A 14,063-nucleotide genomic window follows, 5' to 3' on the forward strand; every position below is an offset into this window, starting at 1 on the left:
CATACTACTGCCAAGACAAGTCTCCCCTATCCTATAATTATGCATTTGAGTTTTCCTACCCAAATGCAGAACTTTACATTTATCCCCACTGGAATTCATTTTATTTGTTTTAGCCCAGTTTTCCAGCTTGTCAGGATCATCCTGTATCCTAACTCTGTCTTCTACCGTATTTGCTACCCCTCCTAATTTAGTGTCATCTGCAAATTTAAAAAGCATTCCCTCTATTTCTTCATCCAAATCATTTATAAAGATGTTGAACAGAACAGATCCCAGGACAGATCCCTGAGGCATTCCACTTGTCACTCCTCTCCAAGAATATGAGGAACCATTCACAAGAACTCTTTGGGTGTGATCTTTCAACCAGTTACAGATCCACCAAACAGTAATAGAATCCAAACCACATTTTACCAACTTGTCAACAAGAATATTATGTGGAACCTTATCAAAAGCCTTACTGAAATCAAGATAAACCATGTCTGCAGCATAGTCCTCCTTAATCTTGTTGACCTGGCATGTAGATTAATGAGACCCACCAGGCTGTAAAAGTCTGGAAGGGTGGGTCTTTACTTTGTCCAGCAGGGATCTCAGTGCAACTGCAGACCAAACCAGGTGGCCATGGAACTGGGGCTGCATGTTCCTGACTGAGATACTATATCACTTACATTTGGGTCGCAGCCGTGGTTCAGTGGGACAGCCCATTTTTTTTCATGTAGGAGGTCCTAGGTTCAGTCCCCAGTGCCTCCAGTTTAAGGATCTCTATCAGCATGACCAGGAAGGGTCTTTCTCTGCCTCAGACCCTGAAGAGGTGCTGCTACTCAGAACAAACAACACTGAGCTAGACAGGCCAGTGGCATGATGATGCAGGGCAGTTTTGAAGAGGGCCAGTTTGGTGTAGGAGCGCGGACTCTAATCTGGGAGAACCGGGTTTGATTCCCCACTCCTCCACATGCAGCTGCTGGTGTGACCTGGGTCAGTCATGGCTCTCTCAGAGCTTTTCTCTCAAGGGCAGTTCTCAAGAGAGCTCTCTCAGCCCCACCTACCTCATAGGGTGTGTGTTATGGGGAAGGGAAGGGAAAGGAGATTGTAAACGGCTCTGAGACTCCTTTGGGTAGTGAAGGGTGGGGTACAGGGGTCTTTTCGGGCCGGAGCCCACAGCTCTTTGGACTCACAACCTGAACTCACCAAAGTGATCTGTTTTTCTACAGGAAATTTCACAGCTCAAGGACTTCATAGCTGTCATAACAATCATGGGCCCGCCCCCCATACCCACTTTTCTTTCTTCTGTCACTTGTGCACACATAGAAGTGATGCGTCAGGTACCCTGATCCTAGTAGGGTCTTGGAGGTCATCACTAGCAGCATTTTGGATTGTGCTTGGAAATAAACTAACAGCCGCTGGCTTTCTTCTGTCACTTGTGCACACATAGAGGTGATGCGTCAGGTACCCTGATCCTAATAGGGTCTTGGAGGTCATCACTAGCAGCCTTTTGAATTGTGCTTGGAAATAAATTAACAGCCACCTGAGCTGACACACTACTGGTGTTCATGGTTTCCCACAGCAGCTCCATGTTAGAACTCTATTGGCCATGGCCACATCTTGAACCAGTTGCAGTCCCTGGTCATTTTCTGGAGGCAATCCCACATGGTAATTGCGGCATTAGTCCAACAATTTTCATTTGTCCTGTGCTTAAATCAGGAATTTGTTCACAAAAAAAAAAACCAAGATGGAAGATGGCAATTTGTCTGAAATATTCATAAATATAATGTATACTTTATTGAAATTTTACTGGGTCAGTTAAAATGACAGCAGGACTTAACTGTAGTTTTGATCAGTGCTTGAACCGCATCTGTATTATCATTCTTCTATGTGAGCTTATTTATCCTAGCAGAATTTCAGTTTTGAACTAGTTCATTGGTGAAGGCTGAAAAGCAGGTATTTTACAGCAACTTTGTAGTTTCGAGTCCAGTAGCACCCGAGAGACCACGGACATTTGGGGGTGGGTGGGTATGACGAACTTTCAAGAGTCAAAATCTGATTGGTCTCTAAGGTGCTATTGGACTTGAATCTAGCTGTTCTACTGCAGACCAACACGGCTACCCTATGGAACTTGCAGCTTTGTAGTTCTGATACACAATAAAATGATCTCTGTCTACAATTAAGAGTCTCCCCCCCCCTTCTTTCAATGCAGGCTGAAAGAGTAGCAAGAGAAAGGTACGAGAAGCAAGAGGACGCAGCCTATGTTAAACAGAGAGAACTGATTGCGCTGTGTAAGGAGCAGGAATTCCAGGAGTATGCAAAGAAAGTGATTGATGAAGAATCAAAAACAACCCAGAATCTTTACCCTCTTTTGAAAGTAGTGCAGGAAGGTGATGGGACACTTTATAGAGAAAGGGAAGGAATAAGACCTGGTGGTCAGAATTCTCAGCTACTTTATACTGGCAGCACCGCTCAAGAAGTGAAGCTTCTAAATGGACAGCAATATGAGGCTACTAAGGGACGGCTTGGTTTTACGTGGTAATTTTAAAAAATCCTTTAAAATCTCATGGCTTTAAATGGGCCAAATCGCTAAACATGGAGTATAGAAATTGCGAATTTACAATTCAGAACATGAATAAAGTTTGCAACTCTCAAAATACATTTTTATAATCCTTAGACAGTCAATAGTACTAGTTCAGACCCACCAGGTTCACTAAATAATGTGTAGCATTTACAAAATGGGGGAAAAAAAACCCCTTTTGCTTTATTTGTGTGAAATGTTTGAAAAACAGAAGCATAATTCTGTTCATGTTCCAAAAAATTCTGAATTTAATTTTTACTATATTACTTGCTTGTACTACAAATGAACAGAAATAACCTGTATTCTGAGAATAAACTGTCTGTTGTCCATGTGGGATTTAGGGGTTTTGAATACTAAGGATCCTCATTTATCAGCATGGGGGGGTTTAAGTGGGGAGGGACAGTCACAATTCTTTTTTCCTCTGCTGATGGCAGTGTCTGTCTGCTGGCAGAAAACCATAGCTGGATAGAAATAATTATATATTTATTTACTGGCTGTTTTGTATCAAAGACGGGATTCTCAAAAACTATATTTGCCTTAGACATACCAAGCATGTGTGGGAAATTGCCCAGAACAACAAAAGGGAGGGAAACATATCCTTTGCCCTTCACTTCCCCCAGATCCTACATCTAAATGGAGGGTGGAGAGGAAAGAGCTTGCATATAAATAGGAGAAACCTGCATGCAGTGTCTAGTTCTTCCCTAAAGATTAGCATCAACATGGACAGTAAACTAGCTGGTAGTTTTCTGTGCCAGTGTAGAAACATGAGGATATACCTAGTTCTGCCCTCACTATCACTTAAGTATGGTTTATTCATTCTATGAGGTCATTTTAACAATGGGACTATCAACCAATTATTTTAACACACACACCCGACTTTTACGCAGTATTTAGTATGATATAGCAAATATACCCATATAGGTGCTTCTGTTAGGGATAGTGAAGAAACAGTTGCTCCTAAATATAATTAAGAAAGACTGCCTTATACACTGTTTACCCTTAAGAAACATTTTGGAAGTGTAACCTGCAGTCTAAATGGCTGAAAAATAAACCAGTTCAGCGCTTTCAGTGTTGCAGATGAGATCTTGGTTGAAAAGAACGTTGACGCCACTCTCAACACAGTGTTGTGCGAGTCCTTGATTAAATGGTTGGGATTGGTGCTTTCACGTAGAAGTGCAACACAGCTGCCAGCTTGCATTCGCAATGAAGAGAAAGGCTCATTTCATTGTTCCATCACGTTTGTTCAGAGAGGAGAGCAGTGGCCCCCCGCTGTGTGGCCCGGCATGGTTGTGTCCTCATCAGTCTGCCTCACTCATTAAGGTAGGGGCAAATATTTATCTACAATTCAAGATTCAGATGACCCTTTGTAGACCCAGACAGTATGAGTGTTCCTGGTGCTTTGCTGTCTGCTTTACTGGGGAAAAAATCTTCTAAAATAACAGGACCCAGCCTCCCACCACTCCCAATCTGCCAGTGGAAAGTGCTTTCATTTGCAGGTGGGAGAGTGGCAAAATTTCCTCCCAGCTGCTGTCCGTGTCTCTCTCAGATCTCATTCCAGAGGTCTGCTCTCCTCCAGGAGGGGGGAGGAGGCTTTTTGGTAGATGCTGAGGGTCCCACCAGAAGCTTAAAAGTTAGTATACACACACACAAAAAAGCACGCAAGCAAACATGCCAGTTTGGAGCCTGGCCATTATATTTTATTATCAAAGAGAAACAGAAATGCTTTGAAAAATGTTTCCAATACGAAACTATTTGTGGAAACTCATAATGTACTTCCAAAATCCAGTTCTATGTGTGTTCAGTCAACAATATATTATTACCTTTGGGAGAATCTGCATATTTTGGTTGTATCCAAAAAGAGCAAGGCTCATATAACAGGGCTTTCCTTCCTTTGCCCTGAGGCTTAGCAGAACCCACCAGAATTCTGCTCCTGGAGATCGGTGAGCCCTTTACAGAGGGGGGGGGGGCAGAAGACTGCAGTGGAATTTAGGGTACTAGTGTAGTGGCTTACAACAGCATTGTGCAGTGGTTTGGAGTGCTGGACTAGGACCCAGGAGGCCCAGGTTTGAATTTGTTTTCTGCATGGAAGCTTATGGGGCAACCTTGGGCTAATCACTTTCTCAGTCTAACTTCTTTACAGGGTTGTTCTGAGGATAAACTAGAGGAGGGCGAGAACAAACTTGTAACCCTCTTGGAAAGAAAAGTAGGGTATAAATAAATAAAAGTGCTGTTATACTAACAGAAGGGATTCGACATACACAAATTATACTTGGATCAATTCATTTTAATTGGTATAGGTATATTTTTAAAAGGCAAATTGCAGGGAAGGTACCAATTTATTCCACCTACTCTGTGAAATTCTTATATGAAGGCCAATTCTAGCTTTAAAGTTCAATGTCATTTCTTGAAGAGGCAGGAACCAAGGTCTCATCTCTTTGCTTCATTAAAAGGGCCAAACTGTGGGTTGGATCCTGCCAGTCCCCCCTCCCCCATCTCACCCAATTTCCCTCCTTAATATTCCGCCTGTCCCACATGCCTTTTGTCTATGCAGTTCCCATGAACCCCAGAATAGCCTTTTTGGTAGTCTAAGGGGACACACTCCCCTTTTCACCACCAGAAATGTTGGTTGGATCCGACCTGATGCTGCACAGGATAGATGTGATTTAAAACAAACACAAAACCCCAAAAGATGTAGCTATGGTATCCTGCCACTTTTTTCAGAGTAGGGATGTGGTGGTTTGTATCCTTTCTCCAAGACTGTGATAAAAATCACCCTAACCTATTGCTGGGGGAGGGTTGATCTAGAAATTGTAGAGGGGAAAAGGATAAACAACCCATGTCCCACCTGAACAAATTAGTAATCCACCACAACTGCATTACAGTAAGAGAAGCACACACCTATCACAGATCTCCTGGGTATCATGGATTTGCCAGAGTTGCACATGAAAACAGCCTCCCCCAACGCAGTCAAGCTTAAAATTGCTTTACACTGGCTGAACATTTTATGCTGCTGGGTATGCAGTCAGCATTCCAAGATTTCTTTGTATGTCATTTAAGTACCATAATATCTATTTTTGGCTCTTGCCAGTCTCAGCCTTCTTAAAACAAGCAGAGTCCTTCTCAGAACTAAAGTTATCTTCATCAGAAGGCTTATCCAAAATGATTTGGCCCCCGATATATATGAGCTTTAGGAAAAACACAGGCTTAAGTATACTCTGAACAACTGGGTTTCAGATCCTCCTAACAGACTATTAGTACTTCATAAGAACATAAGCCATGTTGGATCAGGCCAATGGCCCATCCAGTCCAACACACTGTGTCACAACTGGCCAAAAACCAGGTGCCATCAGGAGGTCCACCAGCAGGGCCAGAACTCCAGAAGCCCTCCCACTGTTGCTCCCCAAGCACTGAACATCTGCTTGGCATGCATAAGATTCCAAGTTTAATCCCCGATATCTCCGGTTAATGGTTCTGACAGTACGTGATGGGCAAGACCTCTGCAGGGCATACTTTGCCAATAGAGAGCCAAGGGAAGCCTAAACATCTTGCAGAAAATCCCAATAAAACCTAGCCTACTGTGACTTGTTTTAAACATCAAGATAATTTGGGGATTTTTATATTTCATACAACCCACAACAGTGTCTGGGGGAAAAGGAATTCCAGTACAATACCAACATTTTTGTGTATTGCAATCAAAGTACTTCTTCAATAAATAATTCAGATGAATTTATCAGTTTCTTCTGCGCTGGTATGGCACCATCTGGAGGATAGAACCATCCAGTGAGCCAAATGGCTCTTTTTCTATAGTCACTCATAACTAGGAAGGATTCATACAATCACCTCTACCCATTTGCTTTCCGCTTCCAAACTTTAGAGTGTACAGGAAGAAGCCATAGGGAAAAAACTCCTCTAGTTTTTTAAATTACACGTGGAACTATTTTCCCCCCATTCTCCTTTTGTCTCAACACAAATTGGTATGGTTGTTAGTGGAACATGTCACAGAAATATCCACAGACCAATTCTTGTTTAGACATGGTTGCAACCCAGTGGAGTCACCAGATGTGTACAGACCCAGCTTTTTATCGCCTCAACAGTTGCCTCTATAGAACCCCCAATTTTTTTTTAGGGATCCCAAACATAAAAGCAGAGAGAAAGAAAGCGACAGCAAAGATAGTCTACAAGCACAGCACAGAAAGTATTGTACATAGTACAGTTGGACTACACTTGCCAGGAAACTCATGGGGTGACTTTGGGCCCATCACTTTCTCTCAGCCTAATCTACTTCACACAATCATTTGACGATAAAATGAAGGGGTGAAGTTCCTGCGCTGTTCTGAACTCCCTAAAGGGTGTGGTAAAAAAATCTATATAGAGAAGCTTCCTAATGAAGAACCAGATTTTGAAGACATACTATGCATGCACCAACTATGATTTCCTCTTAAAGCAAGTTTTGTGATAACTCCCTCAATTGCTTCCTAAAACGGCCCCTTTTAAAGAGCGATGGGATGGGGATGGACAGTGCAAATATGGACGATCTCAGAAAAGCCAAGTATGCTTAGCTGTCGTGCTTCTCTCTAGAGGTCTCCCATTTTCTCCATATAACAATTATTAATCTTAAATGGAGGCAGCAAACTCTTATTACAAAAAGTCTCTTTCAGCCAAATCAAAATGATCCTTTTTAACTTTAACCAAACTCTTATTACAAAAAGTCTCTTTCAACCAAATCAAAATGATCCTTTTTAACTTCTGACTCTCTTTGAACTGGCTCCCATCATCTAATTGAGAGCCAGTTTGACCAAGACCCTATGAACCACCTCTCTTTGAACTGGCTCTCATCATCTAATTGAGAGCCAGTTTGGTGTAGTGGTTAAGTGTGCAGACTCTAATCTGGGAGAACCGTGTCTGATTCCCCACTCCTCCACTTGCAGCTGCTGGATGACCTTGGGCAAGCCATAGTTATGACAAGACCTGTCCTTGAAAGAGCAGTTTTTGAAAGAGCTCTCTCAGCCCCACCTACCTCTCACAGGGTGTCTGTTGTGGGGAGGGGAAAGGAAAGGAGATTGTAAGTTGCTCTGAGACTCTTAGTGAAGGGCGGGTATAAATCAAATCTCTTCTTCTAATTTTCCAGTTTGATTGGAAACTCCTGACAACTAAGCCTTATTTTTCTGTGACTGTGAACGTGGACAGCTTTATGAAACTCAAGACGTTTTGTATGTCTGCTAGGTAAAGGTTCCCTTGCTCGAAAGCCAGTCGAATCCGACTCTAGGGTTGCAGTGCTCATCTCCGTTTCAAAGTCGAAGAGCCAGCACTGTCTGAAGACGTTTCCGTTGTCATGTGGCCGGCATGACTAAACACCAAGGCGCACGGAACGCTGTTACCATCCCACCAAAGCAGTACCTATTTATCTACTTGCAATTTCTTGCTTTCGAACTGCCAGGTTGGCAGGAGCTGGAACTAGAGACGGGAGGTCACTCCGTCATGCGGCACCCTGAGTCTTGAACTGCTGAACTACTGACCTTCCACAGCCTGCAGTTCAGCATCTTAACCACTTGAGCCACCGCAGCTCCTACTGTATGTCTGCTACCCGCATCCAAAAGAAAACAAATGTAGAAAACCTTTAGAATCCGATCAGAACTGAAAAGCAGACTAGTCATCTTCTAGGTGGTATTCAGTGATGAAAAGTGTCATCAAATTGCAGACAACTTATGGCGACCTCATTCAGTTTTCAAGGCAAGAGACATTCAGAGGTGGTTTGTCATTCTCTGCGTCTGTGTAGCAACCTTCAACTTCCTTGGTGGTCTCCCCTCAAAGTACTAAACAGGGCCAACTCTAATTAGCTTCGGAGATCAGATGAGATCAAGCTAGCCTGGGGCCATTCAGGTCAGAGTAAGTGGTATTTGCCCAGTAATAATATACGCACTGGTCTAAGGGCTGGTTCTAATATTTAGCCTAGCAATTGGCAGAAGAGAGGTACCTGATTGACAAAAAAACTGTGAGCCATTCTTCTGTAGAAGGGATGGAAGGATCAAAGAAATCCCACCCCTTTTGAGAAGCAGGTGGCGCGTATCGCATTCTTCAGGCCTGCCTCCCACACCACTCAGCACTGACCAAGAACCTATGAACCACCTCTAAAATATTCACCTTAGCTTCAAAAATGTCAACAAGAAACAAACATACAGACATAACAGAATATGAACACACCACTTAGCATCTCAAAATACTTTTAATAAGTTGCATTTTTCATACCAAGCACTCAACATTTGCATCTGTCCTTTTCCCCGCTGAACATTACAGACTACAAAAATGTTTAAAACAATGAGTTTCCAACACCCTTCAGGCAATGCCTAGAGAGCTGTGGGGTTTGTGTCCCAGAAAACTCACTTGTAACAGATTAACAACCACGTACCCTAAACACAGCTGCTCATTACCAGAGCTGACCAGGTATTATTTGTAATTGTTCAGCTACTACAGGTTAATTACACTTTTAAAAAAATACATAAGAACACATCAAAATTAACACATTTACTTTTCTATACAACTTTACAGAAGTATATGCAAAAGGGGGTATATATGCTAGCAGAAAATCATTGCCAGGTCTTCTACAAACATGCTCTGCATGTTGCAAGATTTTAAACTAAGTAATCTGACTGTCAACTATTGCATTGTATTAGTGCAAAAACTTTAGGCTGGTATGTTCTGTATCTTTTAAGATATAGACACTTGGACAGCATGTCTAAAGGTCCAATTCTGCTATCTCTGCTTAAGTTTATACCTCTTGCTTTTCAAAGTGGGAAGAAATGGGTTGAAGAAGATATAGTGACTTAAATTAGTTAACAGTTGTTAGAGACATGCTTTTAATATCTCAAAAAGAACAGAACCAGAACAGATAATCTGAATATAGCTTGACTTTCAACTAATGATAGGCATGATTCTTTGGTAAAGAGGCAACCAAAGTTCACTTTGTTTTCAATATTTTAATTGGGGGGGGGGGAACAAAACACTGAACCATATACCAACCCCCCTCCCCCAGGACAGGTTAGCAGCTTTTTGCAATACTGATAAAGAACACACAGTAATGATTTCTGTTTGTTTTTTCGAAGACTGGTTTTATGCACAACACTAGATCCCCCAAATGGTTTCAGAGAAGTACAATCTCAATTATGCAAAACGTAGTTTGTAGTTAAGTCTCTACAATAACTGTGGGCAAATGAAATATTACATTGAATCCAAATGAACCAGTATGAACAATTAGTACTGTTTCAATCCATACATGCAGTAGAATGAACAAGTTTGTGCCAGCTTACCCTATCTGGCATTTGCCAGATGTTTGCATAGGGGAAGGGAGCCTATATGCATTGAGCTCAAGAGCAGACAGCTAAATGTACGCCTCACTTGTGTGGTGTACAGATTGTATGGAAAGGGCATATACACATACCGTACTCTACACATGCAGACCTCCAAGGACATGTGAAGTCCAATGCACAATTGAGTTGGGGCAGCCTCACCCCAGGAGCTAAGTTAAAGCCACCACAAACCCTGTCTGTCATCATGGGTAAGGACTGAATATCTACACAGGGGTAAGGTAGTGTGAACCTTTAAATACCTGCATCACAGTGGTTTTGGAAATTGGGAGGGGGTATTTATAGTTTCCTGAAGAAATGAATCTAAGTTTCACATGCAAAAAACAAAAACAAACCCTCCTTTACTTTTCAAAAGAATAATGTATGGGACAATCTAGAAAGACATTTGATCAAAATATAGAACATCTGTTTTGCATCACAGGTACTTCAGTTATGGATAACAAGTGTACTTTTCCTATCAAAAATAATAGAGCTGTAGCAACACACACTTCTGTTAATTACTTTAGGGATTAATTAGTGAAAAGTGTGAACACACTTTAACTTCAGCAACACTCTGAGTGTTACGAATCTATTTGAAGCATTCCGGTGTCCTTTATGATAACAGTACCTAAGATCTAATGGATCAACATGACAAAGTACTGTGCAAATACAGCAGCTCCTAGAATTAGGTTGTTCAGGTCTCAGCACCGATACCATAACCTCCAATACCATTCACTGTAAAGATGAATACTTCGGTCCTATGTGACACAGCTAAAACTGGAAGCAGTAGGGGCACATGTACAAGCATGCAGAGATTTTAAAGACTTATGAAGTCATCCCAGATTTCATGTACTTTCCCACAGTAAATAAAGCAGAACAGTGTGGCTTTCCCCTCCTCTGCCATCTTCTTTACTCCACAGCAGCACAATCTTCCTTTCTGAACCACTACAGCTCAAGTCGTCCCCTCAGGATCAAACAAAGACTCTGATGGCATTCAGAGTCAATCATTTGTTTGTATGGCATCAGATAGAAAAGATGTTACAGGATTATGGCCTGAATCCATAGAACCACACATGAAGCAAAGCTGGCGGGACATATCCTTAACACTTTCTCCCTGCTGCTGTTTCCAACAGTCACAAACGGCTTTTCAGGGGACATGGGGCTACAGTGGGAAGGGGGAGATCAGAAGAAACACATTTCACAAACTGAGTTCCGTTAGTAGTTCCATGGATTCAAGCCAATAATAGACATTTGCACAGAAACCAAAGAATAAGCATACAGCATGTCCAAATAGAAAACACAGATTTCCGGTTTTGTAATGGCATCAAGATGATCAAAAATCCAATTTAAGATCAGACTGTATAATACAAAGAGCACTACCATCAGTCAGCCTTCAGCCAGACTTAAACAACATACAATTCCAGTAGTTAATGTACTGAAAACTACAAAGGCATAGAGCCAGAATGGAGAAGTTCTCTATACTCTTGAGTGTGGGTACCTCACAGTTTGGTTAGGGAAAAACACAGGGGAAACTGTAGTTGCTCTTTATTATTTTAACTCATCATAATGATCTGTATGGATTAGGTCACAGTTATTTATAGTATCTGCATATACATCTTGCAACAATTTCCCTGGTGGAAATACATCGTGCACTCTGGATGCTCATTTCCTTTAGTATTTATAAACAGTGTAACCCAAAGATGAGTTACACCTTTCCAATTCCACTGACGTTAATGGGCTCAGAAGGCTGCAACTCTGTAAGATGGCCCCGTTAAGTCAGGTTTTCACAACACCATCTCAGTTACGGGCATTTTGGCAGTGATGTCACCAAATATTAGCATGATCCCAGATGCTTCTCAAAATGTCTCTGTGCACTAGTTTGACAGAATTATCTCAATCTTGGTATGAATTAAAATGAATGTGTGGAACAATCACCACAGGTAAGGGGGTCTGCCAGTCATGAAAATTAATGATATTAATTTTGCACCAAAGCAAAGAAAAAGATATGTCGCACATGTGAATTCTTGATAGCCTAAACATTTTAATTTCTAAAAGGAAGAACATACTAAACCAGGCCATGGAATAGTAGTTTCTTTTCAAAGTCTACTTCAACAGCAGTTGGGCATATTTTAGTTTACAGATAATATATTTGTATATCTGATGAGAATGTTTTACACTTACATAATAATCTTACTGCATGGCATTTAACTTGTATTTTGTTATTGCCTCTTATCCACTCTATTCCTATACTATATTGTATTACAGTAGCTTTCAGTCAAACAGCACAATTTAATAAGCCACAGGTCTACAATTAGAGTTAGGCATGGGGTTGCTAGCACCTCGGTGGGGGCAGGTGCTCCCAGCTGGCATATCCTGACACTGCTCTGAGTGGTGTCAAAAGAATTTTTTTTTAAAAAAGATCAAAGGCAGGCCATCACTTTCAGTAAAACTCGGAAGTCACATCAGACATCTTTAGGAATTGGCCAAAACTTTATGGAATTACTACAAGAGTTTTAGGCAGTTCCCTAGACAGGACTGGTGTCACCTTCTGGGGAGAACCCAAAGTGATGTCAGTCTCCCCTAGGAATCACCTCAAACTCAATGGTGGTTCTACCATAGAATTTCAACCAACTCCTGGAGATGCCTGACATCACTTCTGGGTTTACAGTGTTGGCTAAAGGACACCCCATGTCCCCCAACCCCCACTCCAGTCTCCTGCTGGCTGCCAGGTCAGGCAACCCTAGTCAAGCAGCAAATGGACATCAACAACAATTTAACATCAACAACAATTAAACATTAAGTTAGTAAATTTTTAGATTATGATTATGCCTGGTCCTAGCAACATAACTGAACAATTCCCTCTTTTTTGCCATTTTAGTTTATTCAGACCACAAAGAAAATGACTATAATATCAAACCTATGCATATTTACTTCAAAGTAACTCCTACAAAGTTCAACCCCAAATAAATATGCATATGACTGTAGCCTGGATCTGATACCACAGTTCATAAAATCTAGAGAGCTAGGGTGCTTCTTATCAATACAAATAACTCATTTTATGAGCTTATTATCTCCCCAGATGAGAAGTTCCAGTACCATCCTTATTCCACATAAGAAAAGAATATCAGAATATAAATCCTACAGTAACAATTTGTTGGGAAACAGTTACTGAAAATACTCAGTAAATGTTGTTATTAAATGCTGCTGTTTTTCTGATACAAAGACACTTGGCGGGCTTTAGTTTTCTGTGTGAGACAAGGGGTGAGTGTGCACATGACATAAACCAACAGCTTCAAATAAGTTTTCCTTAAAATAAACCTGAAAGTACAGCCGTTTCAAGTTTTGTCTACTGATATGCAAAAGAACTTTTCACAATCGACCCCTTACAGGACCTTCTTCCAATGTTCACCAGGCACACATTTTATGATCTCAGAAACACTGAGGTTGTATCCCAAGTCATCTTCCCATGAGGGACCTCCTCAGGGAAGGATTGGGGCAGCAATTTCTGCCAATTCCTCCTTCCCACTAAAGCCCTTCAACACCACCATTCCCAAGCATCCATCAGCTCTCAGGACCAGCTTTGTGGATAGAACTGGGGGGAGAAGCAAGTTTGGTTCCACTACTGGAACCCCACTCATTCTTTGGACCCAACCCTAGTCATATTTACAAGTAACAAAATGACAATTTAATTTCAGATTTTCTTTAATTATAAGGGGATTAAGCAAATTCATGGATAGGCCCACTGGTGGCTAGCCATAGTGATTAAAGGGAACTCCTGCATTCAGAGGTGCTAAACCTCTACATCAGTGCCAGGAAGCAACCTCAGGGCAAGGTCTTAGCCTCTATGCCCTGACGTTGGCCTTCCAGAGTAACTGGCAGCCCACTGTGTGAGGAAGGATGCTGGGCTAGATAGACGACTGGTCTGATTCAGCAGGTCTCTTCTGATATAATTATATACCTGGACTGATGCTGATATTTTACAGATGCTGGATGTCTACCCACCCTTTAAGGACTGTACTATGCCAGTTACATAACCTACAGCCTATATATGGGGATGAACAGAAAACCAATGTAAATGGGGATGGTAACACAGGCAGCATCCAAGTTCCTTCTCCTAAGGAAAACAACTCTCAAAGCACAAACAAGGAAACACCAACACAGATAAC

General features: G+C 41.6%; 1 protein-coding gene across 1 annotated transcript in view; it reads left to right on the forward strand.

Annotated features, from left to right (window-relative positions):
• The window catches only part of CCDC173 (coiled-coil domain containing 173), a 17,614-nt gene extending 14,808 nt beyond the window's left edge, over positions 1 to 2,806 (forward strand). Inside the window, exon 9 of the mRNA XM_015422242.1 lies at positions 2,189 to 2,806. Within this exon, the coding sequence (XP_015277728.1) occupies positions 2,189 to 2,518 (330 nt within the window). The 3' untranslated portion in view covers positions 2,519 to 2,806. The remainder of the gene's footprint in view (positions 1 to 2,188) is intronic.
• Positions 2,807 to 14,063: the final 11,257 nt, after the last annotated feature.

This window comes from Gekko japonicus, unplaced genomic scaffold, assembly GCF_001447785.1.
Source record: "Gekko japonicus isolate JY-2015 unplaced genomic scaffold, Gekko_japonicus_V1.1 scaffold469, whole genome shotgun sequence".
Taxonomy (NCBI): Eukaryota; Metazoa; Chordata; class Lepidosauria; order Squamata; family Gekkonidae; genus Gekko; species Gekko japonicus.